Raw genomic sequence first — 20448 nt, forward strand, 5'->3', positions numbered from 1 at the left:
GGGATATAGATTCAGAAACATCGATGAAAATCATCCATCAGCTGCCTCCTGCACGCCCCCTACTGGGGTTGTGCCAGCAACCAAGGTACATGCCCTTGACCGGATTCGAACCGGGACCCCTCAGTCTGAAGGCCAACGCTCTATCCACTGAGCCAAACCGCATTCGTAAAAGGACTGATTCTAAAATGAAAAAAGAAAGAAAGAAAAGAAAAAGATCTGTTTACAAACTCGGCCTGAGGTCTTTTCCCCTTGAAGGGCGTCCCCCCTCAAATTCCCCCTCCCCCACCACGAGAGGCCACCTCTTCCCTAGGCGCCCCCTGCCCCTGGCTTCTGCGCCTGCCCCACTCCCCCCTCCCTGCCCTGCCCTGCCCCTGCCCCCCAGCAAACCCCAGGGACCCCAACTTCAGGTCTTTTCCTCTTAGGTCCTGGGTTCCTACAGCAGGCCAAGCCCAGGATCTCCGGCTGGAATACAACCATCTCCCCAACTATAGACGGTTCAGCCAAAACCGGTGTGGCTCAATGGATAGAGCGTCGGCCTGCAGACTGAAAGGTCCCGGGTTCGATTCCGGTCAAGGGCATGTACCTTGGTTGCGGGCACATCCCCAGTGGGGGATGTGCAGGAGGCGGCTGATCGAGGTTTCTCTCTCATCGATGTTTCTAACTTTCTCTCCCTCTCCCTTATTCTCTGTTAAAAAAAAAAAAATCAATAAAATATATTAAACAAACAAACAAAAAACAATAGACGGTTCTGCGCAGGCACCTGCCTCAGTCTCCCCGTCTGCACAGTGGACGCAGGCGCTGTCCATGGGGCCAGGACACCCCACCCCACCCTCGCCTCCCCAGAGCGGTCCCGAGGAGCGAGCCCCGCACACGCCTACGGGCGGGCCCCGCCCCCAGCGCGTTGGCCCCGCCTCCAGTCCCTGCGCGAGCCCCACTCCCAGAGCTTTGGCCCCGCCCCTGCCCCGCTAGGGCCCCGCCCCCAGAACGTTGACCCCGCCCCCGCTACCAGCGCGTTGGCCTCCCAGCGCGTTGGCCCCGCCCCCTCACCGGTAGGGCCCCACCCCCATAATGTTGGCCCCGCCCCCGCCCGGGCCCCGCTACGAGCGCGTTGGCCTCCCAGCGCGTTGGCCCCGCCCCCTCACCGGTAGGGCCCCGCCCCCAGAACGTTGGCCCCGCCCCCGCCCGGGCCCAGCTACCAGCGCGTTGGCCTCCCAGAGCGTTGGCCCCGCCACGCCACGCCCCCAGAAAGTTGGCCCCGCCCATCCCGTTGGCCCCGCCCCGGACCGCTGGACCCGCCCCCGATCGCGGACCGGCGCGCTCGCTCTCCGGCCACACCTGCCCCCTCTCCCCGCTCGCGGCCGCCGGCGGCCAGGGGTCCCGCCGAGGTCCGACCGGAGCCCGGGAGCCGCCCCGGCCCCCGCCCCCGGCCCCCGCCATGAGGAGCGCGCTCCCCCTGGTCCTCCTCTCGCTGGCCGCCCTCTGCGCGCGCGGTGAGTGCCCGGGGCGGCGCGGGGGCGGCGGGGGCGCGGGGGCGCGGGGCCCGGGGCCCGCAGGACCGGCCTCGGCGGCAGCGGCGGGGAGCCCGGCCGAGGCGGTCCCGGGCGGGTCTGCGAGGTCGGGGTGCGGGCGAGATCCTCTCCCTCCGCGGGGCCTGCGCCCCGGGGTGCCCTTGGGGACGCAGGTCCGGGCGCGCGCTCCGCTCCGTCCATCCGTCCGCCCGGAGGGGGGCCCCTCAGCCCCGCGCGGGGGGCGGGGGGCGGCGGACAGCGGCTCATCCGGCTCCCACGGGTGCCTCCCCGCTCAGCCCAGCCCGCCCGACCGGCCCTGGGACCTGGGACCGGGCCAGTTTGGGGTGAATCTCCTACAAACACCCCCTCCCCCTGGGGCGGGGCTGGGGCCCCCCAGGAGGGGGAAACCCCCCCCCAAGCAGCCCTTGCAGGCAGAGAGAGTTTGGATGTGGTGAGGGCCCCCTCCTCGGGCCTCAGTTTCCCCAAAGGACCCCGTGGGCTCTCCCACTCGGACCCAGAACCGGGGCGTTATCTCCTGGGGCGAGGACACCGCGCAGGCTGCTGTGGAGGCAGGAGAGGGTGGGGCTCTCACCGGGGACCGTGGCTGCACCGCCACTTGCTGGCGACCCCCCCCCATCGTGCCATTCCTTCTCTCCGGGCCTCAGTTTCCCCCGTGGGGCTCCCTCCCCCTGCAGATCCCCGCCGCGGGTCTGCGTTTAGCTAGCTTCCCCCCTTCAATAGCTCCCGCCTCAGTCTCCCCATCTGTGCAGTGGGCGCAGGCGCCGTCCACTGTCCACCCAGGGCCGGAGAAGCGATGGCGGGTCCTAAAGGTGAGCTTTTTTGGGACAGGTACAAGCCCCTCGACCTTTTATTATGTATGTATTATTACTTTTTGGATTCTTTTTAAAAAATATATATTTTATTGATTTTTTTACAGGGAGGAAGAGAGAGGGATAGAGAGTTAGAAACATCGATGAGAGAGAAACATCGATCAGCTGCCTCTTGCACACCCCCAACCGGGGATGTGCCCGCAACCAAGGTCCATGCCCTTGACCGGAATCGAACCCGGGACCTTTCAGTCTTCAGGCCCACACTCTTTCCACTGAGCCAAACCGGTTTCGGCTGGATTCTTTTTTTGATTGATTACAGAGAGGAAGGGAGAGAGAGAGAGAGAGAGAGAGAGAGGGAGAATGAGAGAAACATCATGAAGAGAGAGACTGGGGATCAAGCCCACAACCCGGGCATGTGCCCTTGGCCAGAATCGAACCCAGGACCCTTGAGTCCACAGGCCGTTGTTCTATCCTCTGAACCACACCTGCCCAGGCCACCCTTGACCTTTTATTTATTTTTATTTTATTTTATTTTTTAAGAATATATTTTATTGATTTTTCACAGAGAGGAAGGGAGAGGGATAGAGAGCTAGAAACGTCGATGAGAGAGAAACATCGACCAGCTGCCTCCCCCCCCCCCTGCCCACTGGGGACCAAGCCCACAACCCGGGCATGTGCCCTTGGCCAGAATCCAACCTGGGACCCTTGAGTCTGCAGGCTGAGGCTCTATCCACTGAGCCACACCAGCCAGGGCCACCCTCGACCTTTTTTTTAAGGTCATAGATACATCCTCTCTCTTTGGGACCCCGCGTCTTCACAGGGACTCAGTAACGCAGGAAGGAAGGCCCGGGGGTATGGGGGGCTCAGGGGGGGGGTGCTGGTCTGAGAGAGGCCGGCCCCGGCTCTGTCTCTGCTCGCTGGGGCCCGGGGGAAGTGCCTCCCCACTTTGGACTCAGTTTCCCCTGTGGAGACGCAGAGGGGCTGAAGGATCGGAGGGGTGTGGGGCCTCTGACTCCGGAGCCCACGGCGGGGCCTCCCGATGGGGCGGCACCCTGCTGGCCGGCCAGGTGGGGGCCTGAGGCAGGACTCGCCCAAGGGCGTATTCGCTGGGCCTCCCGGTGGGCTTGGCAGGAGTCCCCTGGGGCCGGGGAGATGGGGGACCCCGGGACTGGGGGGCTAGGAGCTGCAGGTTCACAGACCCAGAGCTGCCCCAGACACGGCAGACGGGCGTGGGCAAGACATACCCCTTTTTATAAAATGACCGGTCAGCTCGGCCAGTGTGGCTCAGTGGGTAGAGCGTCGGCCTGCAGCCGGAAGGGTCCCAGGTTCCATTCTGGTCAAGGGCCTGGACCTTGGTTGCGGGCACATCCCCAGTGGGGGGCGAGCAGGAAGCAGCTGGTTGAAAAATCAATAAAGTATATTTTTTAAAAAATGATTGGTCAGCCCAGCCAGTGTGGCTCAGTGGGTAGAGCGTCGGCCTGCAGCCGGAAGGGTCCCGGGTTCAGGTTCGATTCCGGTCAAGGGCATGCAGGTTCCTCTTTGCCCAGGCCCACACATGCAGGAGGCAGCCAAATCGATGTGTTTCTCTCACATCCATAGTTCCCTCTGTCTCTCCCTCTCTCTCTAAAAATCAAGGGGAAAAATATCCTCGGGGGAGGATTAAAAAAATAAAAAAATAAAATAAAAAGCCCAGTCAGCCAAAACCGGTGTGGCTCAGTGGATAGAGCGCCAGCGGCCTTCGGACTGAAAGGTTCGGGGTTCGATTCCGGTCAAGGGCATGGACCTTGGTTGGGGGCACATCCCCAGTGGGGGGTGTGTGCAGGAGGCAGCTTGTCGATGTTTCTCTCTTATCGATGTTTCTAGCTCTCCCTCCCAATTCCTCTCTGTAAAAAAAAAAAAAATCAATAAAATATATTTAAAATAAAATAGAAAGACGACCGGTCAGCTCAAACGTGTATCCTCGAGAGGGTCCGGGGAGGGGCCCGCCTGGCTGGGGCTGCAGGCCTGGGAGCCGCTGGCCTCTGGGCGGGTTCGGGGGTGAGAGTCGGCCTGGATCTAGGCCGCCTGAACAGCCCCAGGCGGTGGCGGGAGGGGTGGGGGAGGAGAGCCGGAAGGGAAGACACCCGGAGCCTTCCTCACGGGGCTCTGCACGTGGCATCTGCTCCAGATGGGCAGTAAGTCGGAAAGTGCGGGCGGGGAGCCAGCTTCACCCTCCCCTCCCCCCGGAGCCTGCCTCCCACCCCCCCGCCCCCGCACCCCGCACCCCGGCCCCACCCAGAGGGAGAGCCTGTAAGACAGGGGAGCTGGCACCCACCTCCTCAGCCCCCTTCCTCCCCATCCTCCCCCTCCTGCTCCCCGATGCCCGTGCACACTCCCCCCTCTCCCCCCGCTTCTCTGGGCCTCCCTCCCAGCGTCCCTCTCTCCAAGGGGTCCCCCCAAAACTCCCCCCACCAACACGGTTCTGTCCCCCAAGAGCCCAGGCAAGGCCATGAGGGGGGACGGGGCTGGAGGACAGACGGAGGGGCTGGGGGCAGGACAGACGGAACTGGGCACAGGTTCTGGACGGGAAGTTCCGGGTGGGGGGGCACTCCCTGCTGGAGGAACAGGAGGGGGAGCTGGGATGGATGGGGAGCCCCGCTGAGCTCTGTCCCGGATTATTTTTTTTTTTAAAGTATTTTTATTTATTGACTTCAGAGAGGAGCATCCAGGATGAGAGAGGATGACGGATCGGCCGCGTCCTGTACGCCCCACACGGGGGAGGGAGCCCGCAATCCGGGCCTGTGCCCTGACCCCCGTGACCTCCTGGTTCGTAGGTCGATGCCCAAACACGCTGGTTGGGCCATAATCTTTTTTTAAAAATATATTTTTATTGATTTTTTTTACAGAGAGGAAGAGAGAGGGATAGTGAGTTAGAAACATCCATGAGAGAGAAACATCCATCAGCTGCCTCTTGCACACCCCCCACTGGGGATGTGCCCACAACCAAGGTACATGCCCTTGACCGGAATCGAACCCGGGACCCTTCCTTCCGCAGGCTGACGCTCTATCCACTGAGCCACACCGGTTTCGGCTGGGCCATAATCTTATGCTAATAAAAGGGCAATATGCAAATGAACCCCAACACCCTCACAGTAACAACCGAACAGCAGGCCGGGTGGGGCGACCAGGCCAGCAGGGGGGCCAGTTAGGGGCGATCAGGCCGGCCGGCCGGCAGGGGAGCAGCCAGGAGCCAGCGGTCCTGGATTATGGGAGGGATGTCCAATCGGGCCGAAGCCGGCACTGGCACATCTCCCTGGGGTCCCGGCGGAGAGGGTGCGGGCTGGGCGGAGCGGCCGCCCTCTCCCCCTTCCCAGCGGTCCGGCGTCTTCCAGGGCTCGGCCGCGTGGCCAACGCCGAGGAGCGGCTCATGGACGACCTCCTGAACCGGACCCGCTACAACAACCTGATCCGCCCGGCCACCAGCTCCGCCCAGCTCATCGCCATCCGGCTGCAGCTCTCGCTGGCCCAGCTCATCAGCGTGGTGGGCGCAGGGCCGGGGCGGGGGGCCTGGGCGGGGGGCGGGGGGCAGGGGGCAGGGCAGGGGTGCAGGGCAGGGCAGGGGTGCAGGGCCAGGGTGCAGGGCAGGGGTGCAGGGCAGGGCAGGGGGGCAGGGCAGGGGTGCAGGGCAGGGCAGGGGTGCAGGGCAGGGCAGGGGTGCAGGGTGCAGGGCCAGGGCACAGGGCAGGGCAGGGGTGTAGGGACCAGGGTGCAGATCCAGGGCAGAGGGCAGGGCAGGGGTGCAGGGCAGGGCCGGGGTGCAGGGTGCAGGGCCAGGGCACAGAGCAGGGACCAGGGTGCAGGGCAGGGGTGCAGGGCAGAAATGCAGGGCAGGGGTGCAGGGCAGGGCAGTGGTGCAGGGCCAGGGTGCAGGGCAGGGGTGCAGGGCAGGGCAGGGGTGCAGGGCAGGGGTGCAGGGCAGGGCAGAGGTGCAGGGTGCAGGGCCAGGGCACAGGGCAGGGCAGGGGTGCAGGGCAGGGCAGGGGTGCAGGGCAGGGGTGCAGGGTGCAGGGCCAGGGCACAGGGCAGGGGTGCAGGGCAGGGCAGGGGTGCAGGGTAAGGCAGGGGTGCAGGGTAGGAGTGTAGGGCCAGGGCACAGAGCAGGGACCAGGGTGCAGGTCCAGGGCACAGGGCAGGGCAGGGGTGCAGGGCAGAGCAGGGGTGCAGGGCAGGGGTGCAGGGCCAGGGCACAGGGCAGGGCAGGGGTGCAGGGCAGAGCAGGGGTGCAGGGCAGGGGTGCAGGGCCAGGGCACAGGGCAGGGACCAGGGTGCAGGGCAAGGCTGAGGCACAGGGTGGGAGCAGCTCTCCCTCGGGCACGGCTGGGACTGGGGGACGAGGTGCTGGCCTCTTCACTGGATCCCTCCCTTGTGCGTCAGCGACCTGCGAGGGGGACTGAGGGGCGGGCACCTTTCTCAGGGTGTCCTCCCTCTCGAAGGGAGGTGGGTTCGGGGGTCACACTTTGTGAAAACAGGTCGCACAGTACCCAGGAGACCAGGGCGTCACACTGTGAAGAACTTACATCTCAACTTCCAAAGACAGTTTTTAGAAATAGTCTTCTATTGATGTCAGGGAGGGAGGGAGAGATGGAAACATCCATGATGAGAGAGGATCACGGACCGGCTGCCTCCGGCACCCCCCAGGAGGTCAGGGCGCATGCCTCCTCGCAGCTCCATCCCCAGCAGGGGGCGCGCAGGAGGCAGCCGGTCCGTGATTCTCTCTCATCATGGATGTTTCCATCTCTCTCTCCCTCTCCCTTGAAATCAATAAGATCCACAAAAACATTAATTTTTTAAAATATATTTTATTGATTTTGTACAGAGAGGAAGGGAGAGAGAGAGTTAGAAACATCGATGAGAGAGTGTCATCGATCAGCTGCCTCTTGCACACCCCCTACTGGGGATGTGCCCGCAACCAAGGTACATGCCCTTGACCGGAATCGAACCCGGGACCCTTCAGTCCCCAAGCCGACGCTCTATCCATTGAGCCAAACCGGTTTCGGCTGTTTTTTTTCTTTTAAAGAGAAAGAAAATAGCCACTAGTTAGTACATTCAGGAAAATGATGGTGATGAGAATGCAAAGCCACATGAGATGGACTGAACAACAGAAGGGTCATAGCAGAAGGGAAGGTTAAGGGGTGGGGAGAGAGTTCAGTAGAAACCATCCTATAGAATAAAAGCCTAACATGCTAAGTGTCCGGTCGACCGGTCGGCCGTTCAGCCAATCAAAGGGTGATATGCTAATGATATGCTAATGCCGCCCAACCGCTCGCTATGACGTGCACTGACCACCAGGGGGCAGATGCTCCGACCAGGTAGGTTAGCTTGGTGCTGGGGGGTCTAACCGATTCGGACTGAGTGAGACGGGTCAGACACACCCTGGAGCCATCCCACGGTCCCTCCCCGGCCCTGATCGTGCAGGAGTGGGGGTCCCTCGGCCTGGCCTGCGCCCTCTTGCAACCTGGGACCCCTCGAGGGATGTCGAGAGTGGGTTTCGGCCTGATCCCGCAGGCCAGGCTGAGGGACCCACTGGCGCACGAATTCGTGCACCGGGCCTCTCGTAGGAGAGGATGGAAAATAGAGAAGACAGTAGGGTGCCTGTCCAGGGTGCGAGTGCCTGAGCAGACACTGCCACGGAGGACCCAGCGTCCCGGGTGCGAGCTGGAGCTCCGTCTCTGGCTCCCTGGGTCAGAAAGCCCTTGGAGGTGCCTGAGGGCTGCCGGGGGGCGAGGGCTCCTCCCGCCCGTGGACCGACAGCCCCCCGTCTGCCCCCAGAACGAGCGGGAGCAGATCATGACCACCAACGTCTGGCTGAAGCAGGTAAGAGCCGGGGGGTGCCCGCCGGGGGGCCTGGCTCCAGGGCTGCCGTGGGCGGCGAGGGCCTGTGGTGACCGGGCCCCCCCGCCCGCCCCCCAGGAGTGGACGGACTACCGCCTGGCCTGGAACAGCTCCCACTACGAGGGGGTGAGCATCCTGCGGATCCCCGCCAAGCGCCTGTGGCTGCCCGACATTGTGCTCTACAACAAGTGAGTGACGGGGGTGTGTGTGTGTGTGTGTGTGTGTGTGTGTGTGTGGCCAGACCCCGTCTGTGCTGCACCCCGATGTCCTCGCTGTCACGCTAGTGGAGGAATTATTTTTTATTTTATTTTTTTAATATATATATATATTTTTTTTACAGAGAGGAAGGGAGAGGGATAGAGAGCTAGAAACGATGATGAGAGAGAAACATCGACCAGTTGCCTCTTGCACACCCCCTACCGGGGATGTGCCCACAACCAATGTGCATGCCCTTGCCCGGAATCGAACCCGGGACCTTTCAGTCCGCAGGCCGACGCTCTATCCACCAAGCCAATCCGGCTTCGGCTATTTTTTATTTTAATATTAATTTTTAAAATATACTCATACTAGAGGCCCAGTGCACAAAATTCATGCATGGGGAGGGGAGGGGGGGCGGTGCGTCTCTCCGCCCAGCCTGCAACCTTTCCAGTCTGGGACACCACTGGGATCGGGCCTAAACGGGCAGTCGGAGATCCCTCTCACAATCCAGGACGGCTGGCTCCCAACCGCTCACCTACCTGCCAGCCTGATTACCTCCTAACCGCTTCTGCCTGCCAGCCTGATTGACACCTAACTGCTCCCCTGCCGGCCTAATTGCCCCTAACTGCCCTCCCCCGCTGGCCCAGTCACCCCCAACTGCTCCCCTGCCAGCCTGGTCACCCCTAACTGCCCTCCACTTCCAACCTGGTCACCCAACTGCCCTCCCCTGCCTGCCATCTTGTGGTGGCCATCTTGTGTCCACATGGGGGTGGGTGGCCATTTTTTATCACATGAGGGGCCATCTTGTGTGTTGGAGTGACGGTCAATTTGCATATCACTCTTTTATTAGATAGAATTACTTTTCAAAATATACATATATTTTTAATCATTTCAGAGAGGAAGAAAGAGGGAGAGAGAGAGACATCCATGGTGAGAGAGGATCATGGATCAGCTGCCTCCTGCATCCCCTCTACTGGGGATCAAGCCTGCTTGTGCCCTGACTGGGAATTGAACCCTGAACTCCCAGTTTGTGGGTCGATGCCCAACCACTGGGCTAAGCAGGCTGGGCTGGAGGAGGAATTAGAGACGAGCCCAGCAAGTGCCCTCAGCTACATACAGGGGGCAGACGGGAAACTGGAGGCCCGCTGTGCCCAGGCCCAGCCCCATGACCCCAACCCAGGGCTCTCTGTTTTTTCCTCTTTTTGATCTGCACCTGAGAATATGCTTCCACTGATTTTCGAGGGAGTGGGGGAGAGAGACACATCGATGGGTCGCCTCCTGCACGCTCCCCGTCCAGGAGCCCTTGACCAGAATCGAACCCGGGACGCTTCGGTCCGCAGGCGGAGGCTCTACCCACTGAGCCACAGTGGCTGGGGCCACGGCTCCGGCTGACCCTCCGCTGCTTGGCCGGTGTTGGGTGCTGGTGGTAGCACTGACATCCGGTGGGTCCATGTCTCCAGCAGGCAGAGGGATGGTGGGGACTCTGGTAGAAACGGTTAGGAGGGCGAGGTCTAGGGACGGCAGACCTCAGTGGTTTTTTTTTTTAATATATATATATTTTATTGATTTTTTTACAGAGAGGAAGAGAGAGGGATAGAGAGTTAGAAACATCTATGAGAGAGAAACATCCATCAGCCTCTTGCACACCCCCACTTGGGGATGTGCCCACAACCAAGGTACACACATGGATGTGCCCGCAACCAAGGAATCGATCCCGGGACCCTTCAGTCCGCAGGACCAACGCCCTATCCACTGAGCCACACCGGTTTCGGCCCTCAGTGGTTCTGTATATCAGGTTCCTGACCTTGAAGCAGTAGCCTCTTCACTATCCCCGGGGCCTCGGTCTTCCCATCTGTGCAATGGGTACAACATAGGATGACCAGACGTCCCGCTTTTGGCGGGACAGTCCCAATTTTCGGGACACAGGACAAATTGTTAAAAATCAGGACATCTGGCCGGGACTGGTGTGGCTCAGTGGATAGAACGTCAGCGGACTGAAAGGTCCCAGGTTCGATTCCAGTCAAGGGCATGTACCTTGGTTGCGGGCACATCCCCGGTGAGGGTTGTGCAAAGGCAGCTGATCGATGTTTCTAGCTCCTCCATCCCTCTCCCTTTTTCTCTGTAAAAAAAAAAAATGTATTGCTGGGACCGGTTTGGCTCAGTGGATAGAGCGTCGGCTTGGGGACTGAAGGGTCCCGGGTTCGATTCCGGTCAAGGGCATGTGCCTTGGTTGCGGGCACATCCCCAGTGGGGGGTGTGCAAGAGGCAGCTGATTGATGACTCTCTCTCATCAATGTTTCTAACTCTCTCTCTCCCTTCCTCTCTGTACAAAATCAATAAAATATATTTTTTTAAAAATGTATTAAAAATACTGAAACGGGTTTGGCTCAGCGGTAGAGCGCCGGCCTGCAGACTGAAAGGTCCCGGGTTCGATTCCGGTCAAGGGCATGGACCTTGGTTGCGTGCACATCTCCAGTAGGGGGTGTGCAAGAGGCAGCTGATCGATAATTCTCTCTCATCGATGTTTCTAGTAACTCTCTATCCCTCTCTCTTCCTCTGTGAAAAATCAATAAAATATATTTTTTAAAAAGAATTTCAGGTTGTATCTGCAAATAGGATTCAGACAAGAGATGAAAAGTTAAAAAAAAAAAAAAGTATTAAAAAAAAACAAAACAGCCGAAACCGGTGTGGCTCAGTGGATAGAGCGTTGGTCTGCGGACTAAAAGGTCCCAGGTTCGATTCCGGGCAAGGGCATGTGCATTGTTTGCGGGCACATCCCCGGTGGGGGGTGTGCAGGAGGCGGCTGGTCGATGTTTCTCTCTCATAGATGTTTCTAGCTCTCTATCTCTTTCCCTTCCTCTCTCTAAAAAAAAAAAAAAAAAAAAATCAGTAAAATATATTAAAAAAATAAAATAAAAAATAAATAAAAAATTAAAAAAAAAAAAAAACAAGTCTTCCCAGGGAGGGCCTGGGTGGGGGAGTCGGAGGGCGGGGGTGCCCCGTGGGAGCCATCCGCAGGGTTCCGGTGAGTCCTCACGGCCTGTCCCCCCCCCCCCGCAGCGCCGACGGGACCTACGAGGTGTCGCTGTACACGAACGCGGTGGTGTGGGCCAACGGCACCATCATGTGGCTGCCGCCCGCCATCTGCAAGAGCACCTGCAAGATCGAGGTGCGCCACTTCCCCTTCGACCAGCAGAACTGCAGCCTCAAGTTCCGCTCCTGGACCTACGACCACACGGAGATCGACATGGTGCTCAAGACGCCGTCGGCCAACCGCGACGACTTCACGCCGAGCGGCGAGTGGGACATCCTGGCGCTGCCGGGCCGCCGCACCGTCGACCCGGGCGACCCGCGCTACGTGGACGTGACGTACGACTTCGTCATCCGCCGGAAGCCGCTCTTCTACACCATCAACATCCTCGTGCCCTGCGTGCTCATCACCTCGCTGGCCATCCTGGTCTTCTACCTGCCGTCCGACTGCGGCGAGAAGATGACGCTGTGCATCTCGGTGCTGCTGGCGCTCACCGTCTTCCTGCTGCTCATCTCCAAGATCGTGCCGCCCACCTCGCTGGACGTGCCGCTCATCGGCAAGTACCTCATGTTCACCATGGTGCTCGTCACCTTCTCCATCGTCACCAGCGTGTGCGTGCTCAACGTGCACCACCGCGGGCCCGGCACGCACACCATGGCGCCCTGGGTGCAGCGCTGCTTCCTGCACCGGCTGCCCGCCTTCCTCTTCATGAAGCGGCCCCAGGGCGGCGGCGGCGGCGGCGGTCCGGCCCGGCCCGGAAGGCCTCCCCGCCTCCCGGAGGGTCCTTCCGGCTCCCCGTACTTCGTGAACTCGGAAGCAGAAACCCACAAGGCCCCCGGCGCCGCTGACCTCGGGGACTTCCGGCTTCCGGCTTCCGGCGGCAGGTTCCGGCGGGACGTGCAGGAGGCGCTGGAGGGCGTGAGCTTCATCGCGAGGCACATGAGGAGCGACGACCAGGACCAGAGCGTAAGTGGATGGAGCTCAGAGGACACTGCCCGGTCCCCGTGGGGCATTCCTGAGGGACCAGCGCCCCTGTCCCAATAATTCCATAGGGGACGTGTGCACAGGTGGCCTAGGCTGCCTCAGCCGGAAATCTGACACGCACGACCCTAGGTACTTAATTAATGATTCCACCGAGCATACATCACACGGGAGACACACATGCAATGCAACGAGTCACAAGTTGCAGGACCATAGGCATGGACCACAGTTGCAGGCTTGATCCCTGTCCCTGGTCAGGCAACCCACTGATGTGCCTTGCTCACATCAATGTTTCCCTCTCTCTCTCTCTCTCTCTCTCTGTCTCTCAATTTGAGAGGCCAGCATGCTAACCACTGAGCAAACTTGCTTTATTTGCCAGAGTCCTGGTGGGCTCCAGAATCCTCGGCAGGCCACCCGGGGACCCGCACCAATAAGACACACACACACACACGCACACGACACACAACACACACAGTCACACACACACGGTTCGCGGAGGACGGACGTCGCAGCTGCAGCTGGGCTTGAGTTGAGGCGTCTCACAACGGCTCAGGGTCCGAGGCTCAGGCAGAGCTTTGACGGGTGCAGGCAGGGGACGTGGAGAGCGGACCCTCCGTGGAGGAGCAGAAGGGATGGCTCTGATCTCCCTCTTTTGTATGCGTCTTCAGTGCTCAGAGGTGTCTTCGGTGTGTCTCATCAGCGGGTCCCAGGACACAGATCACTTAGTCTGTTTCCTACAGTCAGGTCCCTCAAGGGTGCTTATCAGTTTGTTTACATTCCATTCCGTACTTTCAGATATCACACTTCAATTCCACCCGTTAATGCTTATTCAGTATTATGTTTATCCTTATTACCATTATTATAATAACCCAAACACTTCGCTGGAATAAGGAGCTCCAAGGGAACCGAGTGTGATGACAGCTCATGCTCCCGGCGAGAGGGAGGGAGGGAGGCATGGCCCGCGGTCCCTTTTGTTTGCTCTGGGCTCCCTGAGAGCAGAGGCGAAGATGAGGACCCAGGCAGCCCTGGCTGGTGTGGCTCAGTGGATGGAGTGTCAGCCCACAGACGGAAGGGTCCCGGGTTCAGTTCTGGTCAAGGGCATGGACCACAGTTGCAGGCTTGATCCCTGTCCCTGGTCAGGCAACCCATTGATGTGTCTTGCTCACATCAGTGTTTCTCTCTCTCTGTCTTTCAATTTGGAGAGGCCAGCACGCTAACCACTGAGCAAACTTGCCAGGGCTCCAGTAACAGGATTTTTTTTTTTAGTGTTTTGTGTCTTTTTTATTTTATATATTTGTATTGATTTCAGAGAGGAAGGGAGAGGGCGATAGAAACATCCATGATGAGAGAGAATCATGGATCAGCTGCCTCCTGCACGCCCCTTACTGGGAATCTAGCCCACAACCTGGGCATGTGCCCTTGACCGGAATCGAACCCTGGACCCTTCAGTTTGCAGGCCAAAGCTCTATCCACTGAGCCAACCAGCTAGGGCTAGGCCTTGCATTTTATACTTTGATGGTGCTTTCTTTCTTTTTTTAATCCTCAATTGAGGACATGTTTCCATTAAATATTTTTATTTATTTTTTTAATATATTTTATTGATTTTTTACAGAGAGGAAGGGAGAGAGATAGAGAGCAAGAAACGTCGATGAGAGAGAAACATCGACCAGCTGCTTCCTGCACACCCCCTACCGGGGATGTGCCCGCAACCAACGTACATGCCCCTGACCGGAATCGAACCCAGGACTTTTCAGTCCGCAGACCGACGCTCTACCACTGAGCCACACCTGCCTCGGCTACAAACTGTTTTTATTGGTTTTAAAGAGAGTGGCAGGGAGAGATAGAAACATCAATGAGCCAAAACCAGTCTGACTCGGTGGATAGAGCGTCAGCCTGCGTACTCAATGGTCCCAGGTTCGATTCCATTCAAGGGCATGGACCTTGGTTGCGGGCACATCCCCAGTGGGGGGTGTGCAGGAGGCAGCTGATGGATATTTCTCTCTCATCGATGTTTCTTTTTTTTTTTTTTTAATATATTTTATTGATTTTGTATAGAGAGGAAGGGAGAGAGATAGAGAGTTAGAAACATCGATGAGAGAGCGTCATCGATCAGCTGCCTCTTGCACACCCCCTACTGGGGATGTGCCCGCAACCAAGGTCCATGCCCTTGACTGGAATCGAACCCGGGACCCTTCAGTCCCCAAGCCGACGCTCTATCCATTGAGCCAAACCGGTCTTGGCCTCTCATCGATGTTTCTAGCTCTGTATCTCTCTCTTCCTCTCTGTAAAAAATCAATAAAACATATTAAAAAAAAAAAAAGAAAAGAAAAGAAAAAAAAAACATTGATGAGCGAGAACATCAGCAGGCTGCCTCCTGCGCCCCCTGCTCCCCCTCACTGGGCATCTGGCCCGCATCCTGGGCATGTGCCCTGACCGTGACCCCTGGGTTCATGAGTGGACGCTCAACCGCGGAGCCGCGGTGGCCAGCTGGCACCCATCCTGAGCGCTCTGCTAACGGGCTCCCCGCCCGCTTGGCACGCCCAGGCCGCCTGCTGTTCCTGAGCCCGTTCATCGAGAGTGTCCTTAGGGACGAACACAGGCGGATCCCCGGCTATTACGCCCACCCGTGCTCACCGGGCTCCAGCCACACGTGTGGGGTCTCGGCCGGGCCCTGGCAGCATCACCGCCGACCCTCCCAGGGGCCTGTGACTCGGCGTTTCCTCGAAGCCGCCTTTTCCAACGGGCAGGCTGTGGCCCAGAGAGGGTTGGCGTCTGGCTCAGGGTCACACAGCCGGCCCAGAGCTGGGCGAGCTTCCGGACGCTATTGGTGGCCCTGGGTGGGCGGCCATTAGAGCCAGGGTTCTTGTCCCAGCATTACGAAGGGGTTCGGCCATCTGGAGAAAGCAGTTGCGCGTAGATTCGATAAGGAGTCCAAAGGTGAAAGATGGCTTTTAAGAATATATATTTTATTGATTGTTTTACAGAGAAGAATGGAGAGGGAGAGGGAGATAGAAACATCCATGATGAGAGAGAGACATCCATCCGCTGCCTCCTGCACACTCCCTACCGGGGATGTGCCCGCAACCACGGCACATGCCCTGGACCCGAATCAAACCTGGAACCCTTCAGTCCGCAGGCCGATGCTCTATCCACTGAGCCAAGCTGGTCAGGGTGAAAGATAGTTTTGAAAGGCATTGGGGTTAGAGGAGCTTCCGCTAAAAGGAGCTGAAGACTCTCTCCTGGTCTCAGGACCCCTTGCTTTTTATCAGCACCATGTGTCCTAAGGCAAGGTGGAGATAAGAGGCTTCGGAGGGCAGGGTTTACAGAAGCCTTGTCAGATGGGGGAATGGCCTACAGCTGTTCCGGTGTCTGGCCAACAGGGGGCAGTAACGTGCAGATGGAGATGCCCAGAGCTGTCTGACAGCAGACAGCCGTCCTATTCAGGTTTGGGGGAAGTGCCGTAGCTGTTCTAACAGGGAATTACATGGGTGGCTTAGCCCTTGTTGAGCCCCCCAAGCTTCACCAACCCTTGGATGAAACTCTTGGAATGATGACTCACTGGAATCGGCCCCGGGCAGGCAGGACGTCCCTGACTGGCTTGCCTGGCGCTGAGATCGGGATGGGTTTGGCTGGCCCGCTTTCCCGCTTCCGCATGCCGGCCCCTATGCAGCCGGGCTGTTTCCAACCCTCAGCTCTCACCCTCCTTGTGATTAACCAGACACTATAATAGTGCAACTTTTTTTTGTTTGTTTTTTTTTAATATTTTTATTGGTTTCAGAGAGAGCTAGAACATCAATGAGAGGAATCATTGATCGGCTGCCTCCTGCACGCCCCCCACTAGGGATCGAGCCTACAACCCAGGCACGTGCCCTTGACGGGAATCGAACCTGGGACCCTTCAGTCCCCAGGCCGATGCTCTATCCACTGAGCCACACCAGCTAGGGCAACAGTGCAATGTTTTTGTTGTTTTTTTTGTTTTTTGTTTTTATCTTTTAAAGAGAGAAAGGCACGCCCCCCCCCCCCCCCCCCCAGTACGCTGTCTGAAAGCAGGGCTGCCCAACAGCCACCCCAGAAAGCCAAGGGGTGCCTGCTGGTCCCGGCCGGGGGCTGGGGAGTGGGCTGGCTGCCATGGGACCAGCCAGGGTGGACACACGCCGTGGACTGGGGGAGAAGGGGGCGGCTGACAAACTGGGTCACTGCCACCAGCCGGCCCATCGCGGCCCGCATGTCCAGCTGGAGCCTCGCTCCGCGCCCCCCGGGAGAGGGTGCCGGGGGACCCAGCGGGGCCGGGCGGGAGGCCAGGAGGCTGGGGCGCTCTGGGGCACCCCACTAACCCCACCAGCCCGGCAAAGGGAGCAGGCACATGTATGGGGGCCAGCCAGCTGCCTGCTGACTCCACTCCTGGCTCAGAGAGAGGGGGGGGGGGGGTAGATGACACAATAGGGGAGACTGCGTATCCATTACAAGGACTCACAGACGCTGCTGATACCAGAACCGAGCAAATTCAACGCCAGCATTTCCAAGTGTCCTGCAGTCCCCCCCGTGCGCACCCCACTCCATAAGGGGGCCCCAAAGCTAGCCGTGGGCGGGGGGGGGCCACTCAGGAGGCTCGGGGTGACGCTGAGAGAAAGGCCTCGCGGAAACCGGTGTGGCTCAGTGGATAGAGCGTCGGCCTGCGGACCGAAGGGTCCCGGGTTCGATTCCGGCCAAGGGCATGGACCTTGGTTGCGGGCACATCCCTGGTGGGGGGCGTGCAGGAGGCAGCTGATGGATGTCTCTTTCTCATTGATGTTTTTAACTATCTCTCTCCCTTTCTCACTGTAAAAAAATCAATAAAATATATTAAAAAAAAGAAAGCAGAATAACCGTGTAAAAAAGAGAGAGAGAGAGAGAGAGAAAGGCCTTGTCCCCCTACACACATGCAGGTCCGGTTTCCAACGACACCCATAATCTCCCCCGCAGCCCGCGGGCTGGTGACTGCCCTGCCATGGGGGCAGGCGGGGCGGGCCCAGAAGGTGCCACCCCAGGCCCCCAGGGGTCCGCGGGGTCCGGCCGGGATCGCGAGGGCCCAGCGCGGGGGCAGGGGAGGGCTGGGAGGACGCCAGCGCCCGCCCTCTGCCCGCCCGCCCGCCCCCGTGACCGCCTCTGTCGCCCGCAGGTGGTGGAGGACTGGAAGTACGTGGCCATGGTGGTGGACCGGCTGTTCCTGTGGGTGTTCGTGGTCGTGTGCGTGCTGGGCACCGTGGGCCTCTTCCTGCCCCCCCTCTTCCAGAACCACACAGTCCCGGGGGGGCCCTAGGCCGCCCTGCGTGTCCCGGGGCCCTCCCCCCCCCCCCGCCCCGTCCCCCGGGCTGTGGGGTGAGATGACGGGAGGGGCCCAGGGGGCAGTTCGGCTGTTTCCCTCTGGATCGGAGCACCGAGGCCCATAAGGCACATGGCACTGTCACCCGTCAAACAGCCAGGGCGTGGGAGGGCCGAGTCGGGACCCAGGAAATCCCAGCCCGAGGGGCCATGCTGCATTCTGGCCAGTCTTCCCCTACATCAGGGCAAGGACGGGCACCATAGCAGCACCCACTATGTGCCAGTCCCCCTACTGTGTGCCAGCCCCCTTACCTCCCTGCCCCGGTCTCCCTCCACTCCCCACTGGCGCTCTCTGTCCCTCACACACTTCAGGATCCTTCCCAGCTCCGAGCCTGTCAGTACCGGACCTTCGACCCAACCCTCCTCTCTCAGCCCCAGGGCCCCTCTCTCATCTCCCCGCCTGCTCTTCCCCGGCTGCATCCAGGACTCCGATCCACGCCGTGTGTCACTGTCCCCTCCCTAGAGGTCTTGCCCAGGCCCCCATCCCGGAGCCTTCCCCCCGCCCCGGGGGCCACAGCGCCCGCCACCCTCCCCCCCAGCGCCCCACAGCTCCTGAGGGGCTTACGGGCGGGCTTGTGTATGGCGCACACCCGGCCGCCTGAGGGCCAGCTCCCTGAGAGCAGAGACCCGGCCCTCCCCGTTCCAGGCGGCACCCCAGGGCCCGGGACAGAGCTCGGCACAATAAACGCATTGAAAGAAAGAATGAGTGAATGAATGAAGGCTCCTGTTCCTCCCGCAGCACCACCCCCCCCACCCGATCCCCCCACGAAGGCGGCCTCCCTCGTCCTCCACCGCCCAGGTCCCTCACGTTATGTCATCAGTTTTGGCCATCTCCCTCATGGACGCTCTGTCGCCGCCACATACTACCTTTTTCCCAGTACCCGATGCACGCAGTAGGCGCTCAAGATATTTGTAGAAGGAAGGATAACTTTATTTAAGTTATATTTTTAAATATATATATTTTGTTGATTTTTTTATACAGAGGAAGGGAGAAAGATAAGAGAGTTAGAAACATGGATGAAAGAGAGAGACATCCATCAGCTGCCTCCTGCACGCCCCCCCCCCCCCCCCCACTGGGGATGTGCCTGCAACCAAGGTACATGCCCTTGATCGGAATTGAACCCGGGACCCTTCGGTTCGCAGGCTGACACTCTATCCTCTGAGCCAAATCGGTCAGGGCTAAATTCTATTATTTTTTTTTTTAAATGATACAGTTCTAGCCCAGTCGGTGTGGTTCAGTGGTCGACCTCTGAACCAGTAGGTCACTGGTTTGATTCCCGGTCAGGGCTCATGACTGGGTTGCGGGCTCCATCCTCAGTGTGGGGCGTGCAGGAGGCAGCCGATCCATGATTCTCATCATGGATGTTACCTTCTCTCCCACTCCTTTCCTCTCTGAATCAAAAAATGAAAATGACACAGTTTTAGAAACACACACACAAAAATCTTCTGTTGGCCAGTTAAATACATTTTTTGACACGTCTTGGTTTGTGTAATCGGAATATAGGAGGCTCATTATAAAAAACTAGATGCCTGGTGCATGAATTCGTGCACCAGTGGGGTGCCTCGGCCTGACCTGCAGTACTGGGCCAAAACCTGCACTCTGGCATCCCCCAAGGAGTCCTGATTCGCAAGAGAGTGCAGGCCAGGCTGAGGGACCCCACTGGTGCACAATTGTGGCTGGGGAGGGATGCAGGAGGTTGGCCAGCCAGGGAGGGTCTGCAGGAGGGCTCCAGGGCGTGTCCGGCCAGTCTCGCTCAGTCCCCATCGCCCAGATCCCAGCAGCAAGCTAACCTACCGGTCAGAGCATCTGGGCCTGGTGGTCAGTGCACATCACAGGGAGCGGTTGAGCGGCCTTAGCATATCATTCTCATACTAGAGGCCCGGGGCATTAAAATTCATGCACTGGAGGGCGCGTCCCTCAGCCCGCCCTGCTCCCTCTCAGTCCGAGAGCCCTCAGAGGTGGGAGGTGACCAAGCGATCACACCTCTGCTGCTGCCACTGCCGGCAGCGCCAGCCTCGGCAGGCCCCGGTTAGCTGAGCCTCGGGCAGCCCAGGGTGGCTGGGCAGTGGACATCTGAGGCTTGCCTGTGCCTCGGGCTGGCCCTGGGGGGCTGGGGGCTGAGGGGCCCGGGGGACTCTGTTGGTGCCCTGTCCCTTCAGCCCCTCACAGGAAGAGAGGGATAGAGAGCTAGAAACGTCGATGAGAGAGAAACATCAACCAGCTGCCTCTTGCACACCCCCCACCGGGGATGTGCCCGCAACCAAGGTCCATGCCCTTGACCGGAATCGAACCTGGGACCCTTGAGTCCGCAGACCGATGCTCTACCGCTGAGCCAAACCGGTTTCCGCAAGAGTATATTTTTTAAAAACCACAAAAACCAAGTAGCAGGATCTCACCTCCTATAGTTCACACTTACTTCACCGCGTCCGAATCCTGCGGCCTCCTCCCGGGCTGCGGGAGAGGCCGGGGCGGGCCGTTCCCAGATGCGGGGCGCGCGGGGCGGGCCCGGGGGTCAGGGACCCCGCGGGGTGCGCCCTCCGCCCGGCGCCCGGCGGGCGGGGCGGGGCGGGGCTGGCGGGTCCCGCTCCGATTGGCTGCGGGGCAGGCGGGTCCCGCCCCGATTGGCCGGCGCGCCCTCCCGCACCAGCCCCAGCGCCTCCCCGGAGC

General features: G+C 59.7%; 1 protein-coding gene across 2 annotated transcripts; it reads left to right on the forward strand.

Moving 5' to 3' along the window:
* The first annotated feature begins 1344 nt into the window (after positions 1-1344).
* On the forward strand, positions 1345-17820 carry CHRNB4 (cholinergic receptor nicotinic beta 4 subunit). 2 transcript variants are annotated; one of them, XM_036415622.2, is made up of 6 exons: positions 1345-1490; positions 5710-5858; positions 8147-8191; positions 8288-8397; positions 11468-12404; positions 17578-17820. In XM_036415622.2, exons 1-6 carry the CDS (start codon positions 1436-1438, stop codon positions 17716-17718), a joined length of 1437 nt encoding a protein of 478 aa, XP_036271515.1. In that variant the 5' UTR covers positions 1345-1435; the 3' UTR covers positions 17719-17820. The 2 variants fall into 2 exon arrangements, with proteins under 2 accessions (XP_036271515.1, XP_045429402.1); XM_045573446.1 differs by lacking the exon at positions 1345-1490 and adding an exon at positions 2308-2338.
* Positions 17821-20448: the final 2628 nt, after the last annotated feature.

Source organism: Pipistrellus kuhlii, unplaced genomic scaffold (assembly GCF_014108245.1).
Source record: "Pipistrellus kuhlii isolate mPipKuh1 unplaced genomic scaffold, mPipKuh1.p scaffold_m20_p_50, whole genome shotgun sequence".
Lineage (NCBI taxonomy): Eukaryota > Metazoa > Chordata > Mammalia > Chiroptera > Vespertilionidae > Pipistrellus > Pipistrellus kuhlii.

Excerpts from the sequence above, each read along its gene's own strand:
- CHRNB4 (XM_036415622.2), top strand. The coding sequence starts at position 1,436 with ATGAGGAGCGCGCTCCCCCTGGTCCTCCTCTCGCTGGCCGCCCTCTGC. Across the intron at positions 1,491-5,709 it reads GGCCGCCCTCTGCGCGCGCG|GGCTCGGCCGCGTGGCCAAC; the intron begins GTGAGTGCCCGG and ends GGCGTCTTCCAG. Across the intron at positions 5,859-8,146 it reads TGGCCCAGCTCATCAGCGTG|AACGAGCGGGAGCAGATCAT; the intron begins GTGGGCGCAGGG and ends GTCTGCCCCCAG.